The sequence below is a fragment of the Salminus brasiliensis genome, chromosome 6 (assembly GCF_030463535.1).
Source record: "Salminus brasiliensis chromosome 6, fSalBra1.hap2, whole genome shotgun sequence".
Lineage (NCBI taxonomy): Eukaryota > Metazoa > Chordata > Actinopteri > Characiformes > Bryconidae > Salminus > Salminus brasiliensis.
The window spans coordinates 10000611-10020042 of NC_132883.1; the positions used below are offsets into that span (position 1 = coordinate 10000611).

The following is a 19432-nucleotide window of genomic DNA, read 5'->3' on the forward strand; positions in this document are numbered from 1 at the left end:
CATTTATATTATGAATAATGCAAGTGAAAGGCTTCTATGCTCATTTCAATAGCAGCTTCAGAGCCACCCTGCTGGCACTTCCCATCGGCAGAAGGCCATACCAACACTGCGCTTATTTGGCGAACAGACAAGTACTAAAAGAAAAAAGGTTACTGGTGAGGAGCTTGGGATGGCCAAAAGGATGCGTTTTGGTTCCCCCTGGTACTTTTCTCTTTCTTTCTCTGTTAACTAAAAAAGAAATAGATGAAGGTGACAGTGTAATAAAGAAGCTGGCCCAGTTCTAATGGTCTGAGAGTAAAGCTGAAGTGAGCCTGGCTTTAAACAGTGGCTTTCTGGCCTCGGTTACATCTATTCTCATTACATTAACTATGCATACGCTCCAAGACAGATGGCATGTCCAGCTATGGCCATTAGCTAACCACTCGCTGCTGGTATAAGCGGTGTTCTTAGCTGTATAACCTCCAGTGGTTTAGCCTCTAGGCCTTAGGAAGCTCATTTCCGCTCTTTAAATATAGAGCTGTGTGGCGTTCACTTTATTAAACTCTATTAACCTCGTAAACCCTGCGACTTTTATCACATCCTGAGGATTATTATTCAGCGATTATACAGAAAACAAAGCAAACTGACAGAAGGGTGAAGATAGCTAACTAGCTGTGATTTATACCAGTTCAAGCTCGGAGCTGTAGAGAATAACCGTCTGATCACTTAAAGCAGGACACGGAGCGGGCGAGCACAGAGAATTTGGAATTAAACGAGAAGACAAAATACAAGAGAGTGTTCAGAAGAAGAGATACAGATCCTGACAAACACATAGTAAACACATAGTAAAATGCAGAGAGCAATAAAAGAGAAAAGGTGCCAATCCTGAGAGCGAGAGAGAGTGAGAATGACAGAGAGAGAGAGAGAGAGAGAGAGAGAGAGAGAGAGAGAGAGAGAGATGATATCTGAACTGTTGAGAGGCTGCCAACAAAAAGCACAAGGTCAGAATGAAAAGTATGGCTGTCAATATTCAAATAGTCTGCCTCTGTTTGACATGCCCTCACTATTCTGAATGCTTAAAAACATGAAATCAATATTGCAGGCATGCCATCACCTGGATAACTGCACAGAGAGAGAGAGAGAGAGAGAGAGAGAGAGAGAGAGGCAACACAGAAAGAGAAAAAGGAGAAAGTAAATACATTAAAGAGTAAAACTGAAAATAGAAAAACAAACAGTAGTTTGAGAAAAGAAAACAAGGATTCAAGAAAAAAAAAAAAAAAAGGACAGTTATAAAAGCAAGAAAGTCAGAATAAGAACAGCGAAATAAAGAAAGACAGAAAGAACAAAGAGAAGAAAAAAATGAAATAAAGGAACAAAGGGGTAAAAAGAAATAAAAGAAAGAAAAAGACAGTAAAAGAAAGACAGTAAAAAAAGGAGAGAAGGACAAAGAGAAATAATGACAAAAAGCAAGAAAAAAGAACAGAAATAAAGAAGAAGTAAAAGAAAGACAGAAAGAACAGAGAGAATAATACGGGAATAATAAGGAAAAAAGAACAGATAAAAAGGGATGAAATAAATGGAAATAAAGAGAAGTAAAAAAAGAAAAAGAAAGAATAATGGTAAGAAAGAAAGAACAGAGAGAAAAAAAGAAAATGAAATAAAGAAAGAAAAAGAAATAAAGAGAAAGAAAAAACAAAAATTCATGAAAGACGCAAAAAAAGAAAAAGACAGGAAGAATGAAAGAAAGAAAGATAAAAAGAATAAGAAAAAGATGAAAAGAAAGAAAAAAGAAAAAGAAAAAGAGAAATGGAACAGAGAGAAGATGGAAAAAGAGAAAAAGAAAGTACGAAGGAAAGAGAAAGACAGAAAGAAAGAGGGAGTGAGAGTGGAAGAGTGGAAGAGTGAGCGGGTGTTCAGCAGTGTTAGCTATAAATAGAGGATGATTCAGGATGATCTTAAAGCAGCAGTGTGAAATGGAATTTGGCGGTGTGGAGCGTGGCTGCAGGACACCATTACCAGCCCTGCGCGCTAAAACACAACAACCAGGACCAGCAGCACCAAATCCACAGCCTGTCCCGTGTCATCACTCTGAAATGATAATGAGCGAGCGCGTGAGCTCGTTATCAGGCAGACTTCACACTGACGAGGGGAGGGGTAATCCCAGAGCCTCCATTTTAGGATGCAGAGAGCTAGCAGATGAGTGTGTAGACCACTTCCTTACTGAGACAATGAGCGAGAGAGAGACAGACAGACAGATAGTGGGATAGACAGAGTGAGAGAGATGGAGAGAGTGAGAGAGAGACAGAGAAAAGAGAGAAAGACAGAGACAGAGCCTCATCAATCACAGGGCTGTGACGCAGCACTGACAGCCCCCCGCCACACTGAAACAGAAGCACCTTCCAGTTCCTGCTTAATACTTTCTCTCTCTCTCACACACGCACACACGCACACACGCACACACTGAAAAGCAGTCAGAGCTGTGAAATAACAGCTAAGTCAACCATATGGCTGAGTACAGAGTCTCCCTAAATTAGCTCCTTGCCAGAAACAATGAGGCCTAAATCAGTCTTTGCCTGGCCGGCCGGTAAAGGAGGGGGGTCACCGTGGCTCCTTTAAGGGTTTGCAGGCGTTTGTTTTCTTCTGCTCTTTTTGCCAGAATAAAGAGAAGGCTCTAGCAGCAGAGAGGGTGGGCTCGCTCCATTTGGACTGAACACGCGCTCTCCTTCCAGCTAATTAAATGTGCTGCGCTGTTCGTTCTACCGCAGGCATGCTCCCACTGAAAAAGCCATGAGCTTAGCATGGCACAGACACAAAAATGATGAGCTCTGCATGGCTGAGCACAAACAGCAGAGCCGAGAGTTTAGCCTGGCGCACGCAGAGACACACCAACTGAGAGTTTAGCAGAGAAATCGAACAGAAGTTCAGGCAGCCTTAAAGGAAGATCCTGGCAAAAAAAAAAAAAAAATCTATTTAATCATTTTTCCCCTGAAGCCACAAATCCCTGGCTAACTAAATAAAACAACAGCACAGACCGGACCATCGCTGGTCCACCAGTTCCACACTAGTACCAGACCAGCATTGATACAGGGAGTTTGTGTTGGTCTGAGCTGTTGTTTTCATCAGATGCCACCTTATTCCTATGCTGCATGGACCTTAAGCAGAGCATAAACAGACAAAATGCTAACTTCTATAATGATAATAATAAATGTAAGGACATGATAGAACAAAAATATCAGATTAGAAATATTAGACTGCTGTAAAAAACTAAAATCAGTAAGAATCAGTAAGCCGGTTGCTATGGTAACCAGGAAAGTATGAGCTGAGTTTCAGTGGGTGTGCAGCCGCGTGAGGAAAAATCTGTTGGAAATCATGGCCAACTGTCTGAACTTCACCAAACACGAACAAATGTGAATTCAGCACGTCAAATTCAACCAAACATTTCAGAACAAACATGAACAAACACAAACAGTCGCAACACACCCACCCAACATTTGTGTCTGGTTGTGTTCGCCTGGTCCGTGTGCCTCTATACTCACTACTGTACAATAGTACGTACATATTAGTTGCGCATGAGCAAATACTACAATTATATATTTAACCAGAACAGAGTTAATGAGCAGTTAATAAGCAGATTGCATTTATATGCAATAGTTCATCTGACATGAGTGCTGCAAACTGCTCAATTCAGGACTTCAGAAACGGGAATGAACTAAACGTGAAGGAGGAACGAACAACAGGTCAGTGATTGAGCTGCAGATATGAAAACCATGTTGGCAGGGACCATTCACGTCTATGTGAGCTGCCACATGGACAGAACGCTCTGTCTCTTGAAACAGAGGAGACTCAGAGAGAGAGAGAGCTCTGCATGTCACTCACAGGCAGTTTTTGCAATTCCCTTCTACGGGACTCGCACAAAGAAAAGTTGCTTGATTTGCCGCTATATGGTGTCTGAAAGTCGCTAAATCTAGCAACAAAATCGCCAAGTTGGCAACACTGGTGACGGCCATGAGCTGTACATTGTCCTGCAGAGTGCTTAGAGGCCTTTAATGGAGTTTAAAATGTTAGTAGTCAGTACTCTGTAGCTTCACTAAGAAACAGTGATCAGTGGCACTTCAGCTCCCAACTGGATAAATCAGCCATGATCTCGGAATACAGCAATCCCATTAAAAATAAAGTGCAATTTGGTTCGCTTCTTTAGTTTTGCACTAGAGTTATGAGGCTAATGTAGCTAACAAGCCAGTGAAGCTTAATACATTAGCCTTGTAGCTCCAGCACTAAACAAAAGAAGCACCAAAGAGCCTGGAGCTGTTCCTGACTCTATTTGGGGTGAGGGGGATTGTATAAATTAGATTTTTCTTCTAATTATCCCTTTAGGACCTGGCAGAGGGCTGCAGAGGTCGTGCACTCGTTCTTCTTATGCAGCACTTATGCTAAAATGCACTGTTTTTAGATCTTTTCTTTTTTCCAATTAATAATTTCAATTTTTAATTAAATTACATACATTTTAATGTATTACTCTTCACATTTCACTTCAATAGAAAAGAACCCCCACATTAAATAAAAGATGTCCAATGGTCTTCTTGCCATCATACAGTACGCCTTGGACCTGTCAAAAAACCAAGCAGGGATGAGGAGATAGAGCACCATCTACCCACCCAGAGAGAGTATGGACAGTTGTGCTCCCTCAGGCTCTGACTGCTAATGACGAAGCACCCCGGGATTCAAACTCTACATCCATTGGCCATAATGACAAGGTTTTAGTCCACTCTTTCAGGCTCCAGCTGCTGATGGTGAAGCAGCATGACTCCGGGATTCGAACCCTCGGTCCTCTGGCCATAGCGCCACTGCCCTCTCTGGCTTTGGCTGCTGGTGGCGAAGCAGCATGACTTCGGGATTCAAACTCACCATCCTTGGGCCATGGGGTCAGCGTCTTAGTTTGCTGAGCTACTCTGAGCCCTAACAGTCATTTCTAAATACATTAATAACTGCGTAAACGGCCAAGTGAAAACACTTTGCTTATTTCTTATAGCGCTGTCCTGCTGTGGGCATCAATTATTTATAAGGTTTGAGGAGTCTGAGTATTTAGCTCTGAAATTTGCATCACCTGGCCTTTTCTAACGATGACTGAACAAGCCATAGCCCCAACAACCTAATCAAGGTCTGAGACCTTTGTAAAAAGTTATCTGAGAGCTCAAATCTCTTCAGGTGTATTTATAGCATATTTAGCTGAGTGTCAGGTAGTATTTGGTAGTATTATTTCACTCACTATTTAAAATATATGCAAGTATAGTGGTGAATGCTGAAAGAATAGCAAGTACAGTATGCAGCAAGATGGTGATGAGTAAATGAAGAACAGTTATTAGTACAGTGAGTGTAGATAAATTAATGATGCAAATAGTGAGTATACCTTACAATTGTGTTTACAGCAAGACACATTGATGAACTGACCACTGATTGATTGAGGTACTGATTGATTGACTGTTCAGTGTTTTGTAAGTTTATGGCACAGCAGCCTCTGAGCAGAGAGCAGCAGCTGTCTTCATCTCTGCTCCATCTGCTGATCCGCTGTGCCTTGCGGAAGCAGAATGTGCCACAGCTCCTGGAAGCCGTCCCAAGCTTTCATGGCGCAATGATACTGTAACCAACAGCAACCACGCTGGAGCCACACTCTTAAAATATGACACTCAACTGATCGGGTTTATGTGTTCATTTCTGACGCTGCCATACGCAAAGGCTACAGCATGGCGGCTGACTGATCACTGCATGAGCCGCCGTCAGCACAGATGTGAGGAACTACAGCAAACTGCATACTTGAAGGGAAGTGGAAAGGAATGGCAAGCGAAAAGGATCCTTACTGCGGGGCCACGGGTCGTGCGCAGCGGTGAAGCCTCCAACTCCAGCCTGCTTTCATCTGAAAGAGGAGGAAAAACACACAGTCAGAATGAGCTCACGTCCTCCTCTAAAATTTATACTCCCATTCAATATTTCAGCCATTTTTTGGTTTGTTTTTGCTTTGTTTTTAACAATGATTTAAACATAAACAAGATGAAGGGCTCAGGGTCAGAACAAGACTACAGTTTAATGTGTTTATTCAGGTTTTATTAACACTGTTTTCACTGTACCGTTTCAGTTCATGTTAGTTTAAGGTAGAACTTTAAAATAGGTCAAAGTAGTTTCAGGGGTTGGGATGGGTGGAGGAGTTGGGGATGATCAAATGCAATCATATCTGCACAGCAATGCTCCAAAATCTAGTAGAAAGTCTTCCCTGGCCAGTGGAGACTCCAACAAACACAGGATACATTCTTTACAATACTCTTGATTTTGGAAGAAACACTCAATGAGCAGGTGTCCCAATACTTTTGTCCATATAGCGTAGACATGAAGGAAAAAAAAAGGGATGCCCTGATTAGCCTTGCTAATGTTATACTGTAGTAGTTTTAAGCTTTATTGACAATGACTCATGTGTAGTATAATCTTTATCCACACATTGAAACATTGAATTTGACACACTGGCACGTTCGTAGACTCCAGAGGGTTAAAAATGCTGACCAAGCTTATTAAAAACACGAATGAGCCATTATAAGCCCAGCTCACACATTTCCCTCTGTTCTTTTCTTTCACCATATTTCTGAAAAACAATAATATACAATAGCTTGAATGTGTTAAAGAGATGCAAGATGTGAAGTTTGATACGAGAAATATGGTTACTCTCACAGTAAATGGTCACCCAGCCCGACCTGCTGGAAGACTGCCCGCTGAGGTCCCCTCTACCTGCGTCAGACCAGCTGCCACCTACCAGCCCGACCAGCAGGCCCGCCCCCACCACCACCCATGCCAGCCCAGCGGCACACCCTCCTACCGCTGCTACCTGCCTAATGACCATGTTAACACCTAACTGGAGTCTTAACTATCTGCCACTATAAATATTATCACTATTAACTATCATTACTCTGACCATCACTGCCATGACTATATTAAGTTCTACTACACCATGATTATTATATTATGACTATGAATATAAACACGATTATTATATTATGATTATGAACAGAGCAGTTCAACAGTATGGATGGTTTGATAACTTTTATCAATAATGTTTAAATAGTTCTGACCAGAGGTGGATGGGTTCCCCTTGTGAGTCTTGGTTCCTCCCAAGCTTTCCTTCCACCAGCTCTGAGGGAGTTTTTCCTTGCCACCGTCGCCATTGGCTTGCTCACTGAGGGTTTTAGATTTTTCATGTCTTTTTATGTTTTTATTTTATGTTATATTTTTATTTTTTTCTGTCTTTTACTAATTACTGATTATGTAAAGCTGCTTTGTGAGCAGCACTATACAAATAAATTAGACTTAGAGAGTTTTCCCCCAATATAGTTCAAGTTGTAGCAAACCACAACTAAACAGGTTAAAAATGATCACCCCAAATCTCCCACAATGCCTTACACAGTCTAATCTAACAGTGTGAATTTTCATAAACATACAACATTAATATCATCTCAAAATGAAAAACACTTTGGCTAATTTTGGCTAACTCTGAGGTGCACTACAAATTTTCATTAGGCTGAAGGCCACTGTTCCAGTTCTGTAAAGCCCAACTGTCCGACCTCACACCTCTGTGGATGCATCAGGTCTAACCAATACGTCAATGGTGCTGAACCCAGACGTCAGCGCTGTGCTCATATGAACTTGTCGGGGGAATTCATCCATGAGTTGGGACTTTGTGGATGGGATACTGTTAGGCTAATCTTTTACCCGCCGAGGTGTCCGTGCCTGTGTGAGCCACACAGCCACACAGACTCCAAGTTCCTGCTGTCAGACAGGAAATGCTGTGGAATAAAAATATCAGCCAGTCATCCCTCCGTCTAACGCTCCATCTGTTTTTCCGAGCACACGCTCCTCCGTCTTTCTCTCACAATCCCTCTCCCTTCGTTCTCACTATACCATCCTTCTCATTTACACTTTCACTCCCTTCTTCGCACTCTCACTCTCTCCAGCATGTGCTGAACTTCCTCCGTCACACGCTTTAATCGGGAGGGTTTTCGCAGAGTTTTGAGTGGCACTGTTGCCTCGTTATGCTCAGAGTGACGGGCGAGAAACAGACGAGCAGTGACCAATTATCTCCCAGCCTTTGATTTCCGACGCAGCTGACGATGTCAGAAACACACGCCGCCTTTCAAACACACACAAGTACACAAGCGCGACCTACTGCTTTAAATCCTTCACCATCGCGAACTTTCAGACAGATCATCAACGTCAGACTCATCAGAGATCATTACACACAGAAGAGAGATCCCTCGAGATGCCACAATAAAAAAACCCTTCCTGGTGTGTAATGAGAGGAGCATGACTGCTGGGGCTTTGATGACGGGTGTAAGTTTACTGAATTATCACAGGACTAAGGAGTTTACCAAGATAAGCCAGATCATTGGGCTATGCACACTGTTAAAAGTAATTTTTGCTACATCGTCCACACCTACTGTACCACCAATGAAAATGCTTTTCTAAGAGACCTGTCTAAGAGTTGTTAAATACACATCCATTAATAATGGCTCACATTAATCATGGATTTGTTGAATTTGTAAGCGCATGACACGACTGTCTAAAGGGCCTCTATGAGTTTGATCAGCGCTAATAGGAAGTTACAGATAGAAGCCCAGACATCAAAGACAGACACAAGCGCGTTCCTCCTCTTCACCACCAGCCTCTTCAGAACTATCAGTCCAACAAACCCACATTACAAAAGCAAAACAAGGAAACTGAGGTTCACTTGGCGACCCCCTGATATTAATATTAAGCGTGTATCTCTGATGGATGCAGCGGATGCATTGCCAGCTCCATTTTCAAACTCAGGCCAGCTTCATGAATATCCGAGACCATTAGTTCTGTCGCCTCTATTTTTCGTTTGCAGACATTTAACCTGTCAGAAAGATGGACAGCTATAGTGCTGGCTTTTAAACAGCCATTTAATCACACTGAAGCATAAAGTTAGATGTTAGATAATCAGAGGGAGGGAAGGGGTCTGATATCAAATGTTCAGGAACTTCATTAACGTTGTCCGATTTGTCCAAGCGCCAGTCTGCTATTGGTTTGACCATCTAAAGGCTAAACTCTTATCAAATTAAGTGATCTGAGGGGTTTGCTGGATGCTTTGCCAGTTACCGGTTAACTGGGGACAGAGTTTTAAAAAGGTGCCATAGAAGGTACACAGAGTAATTTCCTATAGTAAAATGTCTGATGTCAGATCAATTTAGGGATTCTTCTTAGAATCTTTACCGTCTGTGGAGGATCTTTACATTTTAGACAGGTTCTTCTCCAGATCTCAACAGAGCAAAGACTGACAGACTAAATGGTGCCATGAAGGGGTTCTTGAAGACCAGTTGGAGAACTACTGCTTGAAGAAACATACTTTAAAAGTTTTTTTTTATGGAATTAGAAGTGGTGTGGTACAAGAGTGGTTCTATTGTAAGTCCACTACTGACCTAGCACTATGTTAGTAAACAAAAAAAAGGTTCTGATGGGCGATAAAGAAAGTCATTACAGTAGGATCTGGCATGCAGCACACATGAACGTCAGTGAGATCACACAGTCGGCTACAGAATGTAGCCAAGAATTTGCTGGCACCATCTCGTACAGTATGACGTGCCTTAAACTTATAAAACCACACTCTTAAAAGAAATATACAATGGTCGCTAAATGGTTCCTGGCTTGGACGTATGATTCTATGAAAATCTTTCCAACAAAATGTTCTTCAGGGAACCAAAAGTGGTTCTTCTATAGCACTGATCCAAAGAATTTACCGTTTATTTCACCTTCTTATTGCTAATGTTCTATTAACTATACATATCCTACCGCTGAACGCAAGCCCTTCAGTTCTGATCATCTACCTCTCTCGATATTTCCTTCTCCCTCTCTGCTTCTAATGTATTGGGGCTGCACTGCATGTGAAGGAGAGCCTGGTGTGCTTGTTCTTCTCGCTCTCAGTCAGGGTATGCGTTATGCACTCAGTGGGCATTTCTCATGCTGAGGACAGTGTGTTTAAACCCTGGTGTGAGCCCTATTTCACAGGGTTTTGACTCCTCAGCTGGGCAGGTACACACTGCTGCTGGACTGCTGGGGCCAAAGCAAGCTTGCAATCAAACTAGCAGGAGTTGGCACACCAACCGACAAAAAGGCAGACTGACTGACTAACTTACTGATTGGATAAGTCCACAGTTGAATAGAAAGTTGGTATGAAAAAAGTAAAGCCACATACTGTGACAAACAACCTACGGTGAATACATATGCCTCAGGAGACACTAGGATGTCTGTGGGGATGTCTTAGTTATACTGCACTACTTTCACTATTTGTACTATTTAAGTTGACTTGTTGACTGCAAGCCAAAATGTTTATGTTCTTGATTTTGGAAATAAATGAATACAGAGGTAGAGCTGGGCAATTAATCAAAAACGAATCGAAACAGACATTCAGAATCTCTAAGTGAAGTAATCTCACCCAAGTTGGTTATTTATATGCATATACACACAGTACCACATGTGTAGTCACGTGACTCCGCTCCGTCCAGTCTACGGCAGGGATGCAACATGGAGGAGAACTCATACACAACTGAGCAACTTTAGGAGCTTGTATAGCCGTTCAATTATCGTAATCGTAATTTGAGGTCATATCGCCCAGCACTACACAGAGGCATCAGCTATTTATGTTTGTCAAAGATATTTGTCATTTAGGATTAGAATTAGCACAGCACAGCAGTAGAACATAATTAAATTCTGCCTTTAACCCTTCTGCCATTGGGCAAAGGACAGTGAGAACACACACCTAGAGTGGTGGGCAGACACCTTAGCGCCTGGGGAGCAACAGGGGGTTAGGTGCCTTTGTAAAGAGCACTTTAGCCGTGAATGTTGAGGGAGGAGAAAGCGCTGTTCCTTTACTGCCCCCAATCTAAGATTCCTGTTGGACCTTGAGGCCACCGCTTTGAAGCATTTGTGCACAGTCTTTGTCTTTAAGTTTCTGAAAAGCACATTTAATTTAAGTCTCTAAGCTTCTGACTGCACTCTAAGCAACTGTCAAGTGTAGACTTATTGAGGCCTAATATGGCAAAATGTAGCAAATGCTGTGTATTTTACAGGCGTGCATTGTACAGAAATGATAAATGAAGGCTAGGGGTGGATAAAACCCATTACTACTAGAACCTCACCTTGGGATGGTGTTTGTAACTTCTTAGGCTGATGCGTTTCCAGAGGGACTCGTTTGAATGTCACGCTGGAAGCTGCGCCCTCCACTGCCGATGAGAACTTGAACTTGATGACACTCCTTTCTGCATCAGTCTTAAAGAGAGGTAGAACACATAATGCAGTGTCTTATTTCACCTCACCCCGCCAAGCGAAACTCCATCAAACTAATCAAAATAATTAACCGAGGCAGGAAATCTACAACCATCTACACACACTGAAGACTTGCATGCGATTGTTCCACTTTCTCTAGGCTTTCAGACGAGCAACACCTGTGCAGCGAGGGGAATCTGCAACAGAATGTCTGCGTGGAATCAAAGGATTATCTTAGCATTGCGGCTTTAATCATGCAGGAGCTTTGAGCTAGCTTACGCGGTGTGAGCGGCTCGGTTAGCGACGGCTGTCCTGAGGAGAAGCTGGCTGAGGAGGAGTTGCTATGGAGAGGAAGAGCTGCTACTGCAGACTCCCATTCCCTAATGATGCTAATTGACTTTAATATGACACCAGCACAAAAGCATGGAGCTAATACAGTAATGATGGTGTAATGGCTGTGGTACAGGTTAGTTAGGCTGAAATCCACAGTTTCTCCTCCTCTTGGACCGGATGCTCTGCTTGGACAGTAGGCACCCTTGCACTGGACCTCGACATTCAACAGTAATTACATAATTGCACTGACACCATTATTTTAATTGTAATTGCATATGAGCTGTAGCTCCAGTACAGCTAGTAGATGTGTGTGCAGAGTACACGTAAGTGGCTTGCCTGTTTTAATCTGTACGAGAGAGATTCTTTATGATGTGTTTAGAAGCATTACTGAGGAGATGGAAGTAAATGTTTTTGAGTACATGCTCGAATTGGCGGTGGTCCACCAGTAAAGGGTTACCAGCTGCTACCACAGGAGGTTGCTGGTTTGGATTCCAAATGCAGCACTAATAGTCGGTGTAGGGCTGCACAAAACAAATCGCATTAAGCTCGTGAGCCTGAATTTGTTCCTCAATATGATTTGATTTGATCTGAGAAAGAAGGACTGCAGTGATAACTATAGCACTGTGACTGTAGCATACTGGTCACGGTGGGCACAGTTTGCCATCATTGTTTTTTTTTGTTTGTTTTTTTCCCCCAAATTAATTACATGCGAACACCACCTACATAGCTTAGACTCATTTCTAAGAACTAACGTGGGTGTATTCTGCAACACACAGATTTGTGTTCAAATTGTCTTCCTTGTTAAGAAGTGCAAGTTTTGCCAAAATAATGATCTGACATTTTTCTTTGACAGTCACTACTCACCAAGTTTTGTTTCTAGGTTAGGTTCTTACCTGCAGTGTGTGTGCTGTGTAAACCATCACCTCACTAGGGTTGGGTAGGGCGCCGCCCTGCAGTTGGAGACAAACACTTTCAGAAGGTCCTTCGGGGTCGGAAAAAGGACTCCACACACACCAGCGCAAGCACTGCATGAACACCGCCCTCTGCACGGCCGCCGAGGTAATCTGAAGAGACGGAGAGAGACGGTCATGACATCCCCAAATGCTAGACTTACTCTTCGGCTAAGAATCTACCAGCTTATTCTTCAGTATCTACTATGACTGACTATATTCAAGGAATTAGGCCTGGTTATGAGGGTGAGGAACTCTCACTAGTTACTTTGTATGTCAGGGGTTGACAATCAGCTCACTTTAGGTTCATGCAGATCAGTTTACGGTAAACAGATTTGCTCATGATGGATGCCTAAAACATGCTGAGAATGCATCTCTGCTCACCACATAATTAACTGGAATTGAGAGAAGGGAGGGGGAGGGTATGTGTGTGTGTGATAGAGATGTATATAGAGCAAGGCTCTTGTGAGAGTGATAGTTTAAGAGGCCTCTCTGGACACTGGGCAGTAAATAAGCCCATTCATTATGCAGTGAGTGAGCAGCTACAGTATATATATATATATATATATATATATATATATATATATATATATATATATATATATATATCAGCCAACACTCATCTCAGGCCAAGCCTAGATTAACCAGAATGGAGCAAAGGAAAAATACACTCCACATACACTAACATAAACAGCAGAGAGAGGGGGCAAGAAAAAGAGAGAGAGAGAGAGAGAGAGAGAGAGAGAGAGAGAGATGTGAGCTGCTTTCGCTTCTTCCCTTGGGATAACGTATTATGGCCAATAATTAATAAGCTGGTCAGGCAACGCTCAATGTAATTAATCATATGAGAAAAAGAACAAGAGGGGAGAAAAGAGAATCAGCCCTCCTTTTCTTCTGCTCTCTAGCTTGTTTCTGTTGCTTCTTCTTCTAATGCTCTCTTCATTTAATGTAACATCACAGATAAACCACGGTGATAAAAGTGTTATCAAAAGAACCTTAAAATGCTGTGAAGGGTGTCACAGCGGCAGTGGCACAGTGATTAAGACTCTGATAACTTACTACCAGCTCTGCTGAATCTCAATATTACTTAAATAGAACCTTTTTTGCAGTGTGAAGTAGGCTGAAGGTCCCAAGCTTACTATGCCAAAAATTAAATCTGAGAAGAGACGAGCATAAATCTGTTTGGAAAGGGTTACTAAGCTATTTCACAGTAACAGTGGTGAACCGTCCTATACAATCTTCCCAGAAATGGCCAGCCTCCTAAAACTGCTTCAAGAGTGAAGCACCAATTCATTCAGAAAGTCACAAAAGAACCCAGATAAACATCTAAGGAACTGTAAGCTTCGCTCAGCTCAAATAAGATCAGTACTTATGATTCCACCATTAGAAAGAGACAACTGGTTCCTGGAAGAGCTGCATATTGAAAATTCATTGCTATCCAATAGGAAAATCGTAATGGCCTCCAAGCCTTTTGGAGTAATGTTCTGTAGACTGATTAGTCGAACATAGACAGAGGTCAATAAGGACTTGCATAATACACTGTTATTAGTATAAATACCTTGAGGAATATTTAGAGGTTCTTCAATTTGAAAATTTGGAAGAACCTCTGATGGTGTTTTGACAAACCTTCAAGGAACCTTTTTTCTTCTAAAATCTTTTCCTGAAGATTCCTTAAAGCACCTTAAGAGATTCTTCCAGAGTTTCAAATCGAAAAACCTCCAGGTTCCTCAAGGATACTTTTAACAGTGTATAAACATGGTGGTGGTAGAGTGATGTGAATGTTTTGCTGCTTCATATCCTGGGCATGTCCGGACAAAGGAAACCAAGAATTCTGCTCTGTACCAGAAGATCATGAAGGAGAACGTCCGTAATACAAAGCTCAAATGCAGCTGGGTTATGCAGCAAGACAGTGACCCGAAACAAAGGAAAAAGTCCTGACTGTGAAACCCCACTGAGATGCTGTGGTAAGACTTTGGACAAGCAGTTAATTCTCAAAAGCCCACTAATGTGATTGAATAAAAGCAGAGAGGGCCAGAAATACAGCAATGTGAATTATTGATCTCAGTTATAGAAGGTGCAGTTGCCTTTTGACTTTATTTTTGTGTCAGAAACATTTTTTTTTTTTAATGTGTGTGGACCTTTTTTGTGAGACAGGGGTCCTGTAACATTTGATGTAAAGCTAATTCCAAAATACAACTATACTACGACCATAAACATGGTGTTGGTAGTGGGATGCTGTGAAAATGCTTTCCTGCTTCATATCCAGGGCAAATGGTCATAACTGAGAAGAAAAAAAAAAAAAAAAAAAGTTCGGCTCTCTACCTAAATATTCTGTGGGAGAACATCTGCTTGTTGATCAGTAATCCGAAGCTCAAATGCAACTGGGTTATGCAGCAAGACAATGAACCGAAACAGAGCAAAAGGCCTGACTGGCTCAAAAGAAAGAACATTTGGATTTTGGAGTGGGCTAGTCAAAGTCCTGACTTGAACCCCAATGAGATGCTGTGATAGGACTTTAAACAAGTAGTTCGTGCTCAAAAGCCCACCGAACAATTCTGCAACGATGAGGAGGCCAGAGACTCGCCACAGCAATGTAAAATATTGATCTTCAGTTTTAGGAAGTGTTTGGATGCAGTTGTTGCTTTTTACAATCATATTTTTTCTGATAACATGCTTCTACACATTCTGTTCATCTTTTACATTTTTAATTGAGAATCACAAACTATTTACTCTGGCAAATATGGAAAACAGAGGATACCGGGAGGATGCAAATGCCAATGCAAATTCTGCAAGTTGACTCTCTATTGAACTAGAACATATCCTGTCTTTCAGTTCAGTGTGTTCCTCAGTCTCTTTCCTCCCTCCTCTTCACCTTCCCCTTCACTCTCTCTCTCTCTCTCTCTCTCTCTCTCTTTCACACTCACATACACAGGGACTCATGGCATGATGTAGGCTGGTGTTGTGATATATCTGGGCTGTGATGTATCTGCTGTGTGATGAATACTCCGCACTTCAGCAAAGAGCACTAATGTAGGAGATTCATCTCCGCAGCTCCAATACATCACACAGGCCGAGAGCGAGAACATGCTGCAATAAAACACCACACACCCCAGCTCAATATGCGCATCTCCTGTCGAGAGTCCTGCGCACGCCAGTAAACACCCGCTCAATATCTTAACTAATGTATAGCCGCTAATGCCTTTCACAGCGGTTCTGTGTTTCTGACGCTGAAGTACACACAGGCTGGCCAAACTCTCCGAGCGCTGAAGAAAACAATAAAGCTTCAGAATGCCCACTGAGGTGGCTAGCTACACACGCTGCCGTTCACACACACATGCCTGTAAATCCGCTCTACCAGTTCGCTCAGCACACTCCGGCTGTTTGTAAATTCAGAGCACTGTCTAGGCGCTTGCTGGGAAGTTCACAGTTGGAGTGTTCTCACCTCTCAAGGGGGTCAGGGTGGACTCCAGCCACCATAGCTCAAAGACAGGGAGGGATCCAAAAGACTTAGCTCCAGTGCCAGGCTGCAAAAAGTTTGAACATTTCTACTTGAATGTAAAGTACTGTAGCAAACTTCTAGGCAGCCATGGGTGTTTTTGGCTATAAAAACAAATTTAGTATAAAAACTGAAACATTAGAATGAATACGAATGAACACAAATACAGTAGTCAGGTAATACAGTAGTCAGTATGGTCAGTTAAGTTATAAGGATAAGGATAAATTAAGCATATTTATAAAAGGGTAAGGATACATTAGGAATATTCTTTAAAAGAAAAGGACATTAGGTAAGAATTTCTTAATTAGATAAACAAAGTGTTGGATGAAAATTGAAGACACTGGTCTTCCTCAATGACAAGTCTAGAAATGGTTACGTTGCTGTAGGTCAATTCAATTCAATTTTATTTATCTAGTGCTTTTTGCAATAAATGTCACAAAGAGATCCTGGTCCAAGCCTCTATTGAGCAAGCTAGTGCCAATAGTGGCAACGAAAAACTCCCTCGGGTCGAGAAGAAGAAACCTTGAGAGGAACCAAGACTCAAAAGGGGAATCCATCCTCCTTCACTCCCTTAACTTGTGTTAATCAGATCTGGTAGCCATGTGGATCCACAAGTTATGCATGTTTACTGTCTCATTTAGAAAAGTCAATGGTGTAACTAGGAATTCCGAGTTACTGGATTGGGATTGGGGGCAGATCCAGGCATTTTTAATAGTGCAATTTTTAATATTGGCTTTTAGGGTTCCGATCCACTTCAAAAAGGTTTGTTGAGGGCACAAAATCTGGTGTTCTCTAGCTACTATTGATAGACATGATCCTCAGCTGCTGCAGACAAGCTTCTCATTTTTTTTTTTTTAAAACACTATACACTAGACATTATTTGTGACATTATTTTGGTGAACTAAACAAAACAAATCTTTATTTTAAGTGATAAGTGTGGTGAAGTTATCAATTATTCAATTATTCATTATTCAACGAGAACAGTTGGTTAGTGTGTGCTTGACACACAACCGCTGTATCAACTACCTCAGAAGGAACGATATTACACTAGGTGGAACAAACTGTAACTTGCAACTTGTAATAGAAATCAGGAAGAGCGCTTTCCCTGAAGAGTATAGACAGTTACTCCAACCAAAGCATGATACACTTTCCCATACTTGATTTCAGATAAAACAACGAATGAGCAGGTGTCTCAATACTTTTGTCCATACAGTGTATCATAGTTGCTGAATGGGTAAGAAGTAAGTACATTTTGTGGTATGTCTTTAAAAGTAAATATTCAGAAGTATACCCCAGCTTTAGAGAGACAGATAACTCACTTTTGGCTAATATTATGAATCTTAAACCACTGCACCAGTCAGACCTGACGAACCCAGTTCCAGGCCCAAGAGGTAAAGACAGACACTTGCTTAATCTGCCACAAGATGGCACAACAAGCACATCTACTTTAACCATGATAAACGTGCTTTTCCATGAAGGAGCAACTGTTGACTCTGCTGAATGTAAGCAGTGCTGTGTTTTCCATCACTACATAACAGACACAGCAGGATGACTTGTATGTTGGCTGAGCATACAGAACACTGTTGGATTAGTAAGAGCTTACTATTGTTCATTTAAATCAGAGTAATGATCAGTTCATTATAGGACAAAATAATTAGGACAGCAGCACTAACAGGTAGAGTTATTACCAGGAAACAATAGATATAACAATAAAAAATAACCGTGTTTTTACATAGTCTACATATCAGGCCCAGGGGGCTCTCGGGAGCTTTCAAACTTTAGGTTGGAGTAGCGTCTGAGAGACTCCTCAGCGAATAGATTTTCCTCCTACATAAACTATGAAAGCCACAGTATGCATTGTGTGAATTCTCTGCTCTTGAACTTGACAAAGCAGATGCTTCTTTCTAATCATTCAAATCGCTGCAGGCTTAGACCTGTTCTTGAAGCTGGGCCAGATCCGATTTGATGCGTTTCACGCAAGATTTCCTGCATTATTTACTCCAAACTCCTTCTTCAGCTGCCCTGATACACCCCCCCCCACAACAGAGACGCCACGCTTTCTGCTTTGGAGCTTTTCCCACAGTAGTGTAAGCTAATGAAGAGGATCAATAGAACATCTCTTTCCACAGGGGCCCCAGAATGGAGGATGCGCTTTTATACACACTAACACAAATGATTCCTTGCTTTTATGGGTTAGGGCTCAGATGGAGCAAGGCAGGGACACAGGTGATAACTGCTCAGAGCACTTGGAAAGACTCGGCTGAATAACGTGCTGAAAATGAGATGGCGACAGCATGCTGAGCTACAGCTGAGAGCATCTTCACCACATGCCACCCTAAATAAAGCCAGCATTTGTACAGCAATGAGAAAAGAGTCACTTTTAGAAGGACTTTGACTAACATGCCTTGGAATTGCCTTGGATTTGGACAAATACAAGTGGCCGACCAACAGGAACCTTAAACCGAGTGAGATGTGAGTTGGAAATGGTTTTGGTCAAAGTTCAAAAAAAGGCACTGCACTGGATTTTAACAGGGCTCTGAAAACACTGGCAAACACAACAGACACAAACAATCCTAAGCCAAGAGCTTAAAGGCTGAAAATCTAACATCGGCCAAAGCCAAGAGATAGTAGCTATAGATACAAAGGTGCCAAAGAGGGGGTTTCGGACCAATGGCATAAAAAGACCACTTTTGGTTCCCTGTTCCCCACCCTCCACAAGTGAGAAGAACCAAAGTGTACTTTACTAAAGCTTTAGAATGAATTACAGGTCCAAGCCAAGAGCAATTTATAAATCTTTAATTTTAGAAGAGGAGATAATGCCTAAACGGACTGGTCATCTAAGCAAAATCAAAGGCATACGCTTTACCCGTGGCCAGGAGGCCCACTGATGATCCTGTTTAGCCTAATGAAGAGTGGGCTAGCGTATTTGGCTTGGGTTCTGCTGTGGGGCGTGTGCAGGGGAGAGTGGTTGGCAGGAGCTGAAGCTGCTGTGAAGAGCTGTCAGCAGGCCGGGAGGAGCGCTTTGTGCAGAACTGCGCTACGCTACGCTGAGGCTGCCAACAGAGCTGATGGGCAGAGAGAAGGACGGGGCAGAATGTTAATGAACCCAGGTCCACTGTAGCAGCAAGCTCAGAGTCTCAGAATTTTACAGCACACTGAAAGAAACGATGGCCATCTAACGCAGAGACTGTGTAGAACATGTGATTGAGGCTGGGATGTACGATCTTAAAACCTTAAAAGCCAACAAATACAATTGTGGCCACAACAGCTGGTCAGAGGTTTAAAGAAACTCATCATGGACGTTAAGGTCATGGCAAAATTGGGCTTTCTTTGTAACTATTTGGTACAATTTTAT

The 19432-nt window shown here is 42.1% G+C and overlaps 1 protein-coding gene across 4 annotated transcripts in view; it reads right to left on the minus strand.

Moving 5' to 3' along the window:
• nphp4 (nephronophthisis 4) overlaps window positions 1-19432 on the minus strand; it is a 207082-nt gene that overhangs the window by 83671 nt on the left and 103979 nt on the right. For all 4 annotated transcript variants that reach the window (XM_072681571.1, XM_072681570.1, XM_072681573.1 and 1 more), the window contains 3 exons: window positions 12525-12695; window positions 11172-11301; window positions 5835-5890 (listed from right to left, as the gene is read on the minus strand). In XM_072681571.1, coding sequence (XP_072537672.1) covers window positions 5835-5890; window positions 11172-11301; window positions 12525-12695 — 357 coding nt within the window. The remainder of the gene's footprint in view (window positions 1-5834; window positions 5891-11171; window positions 11302-12524; window positions 12696-19432) is intronic.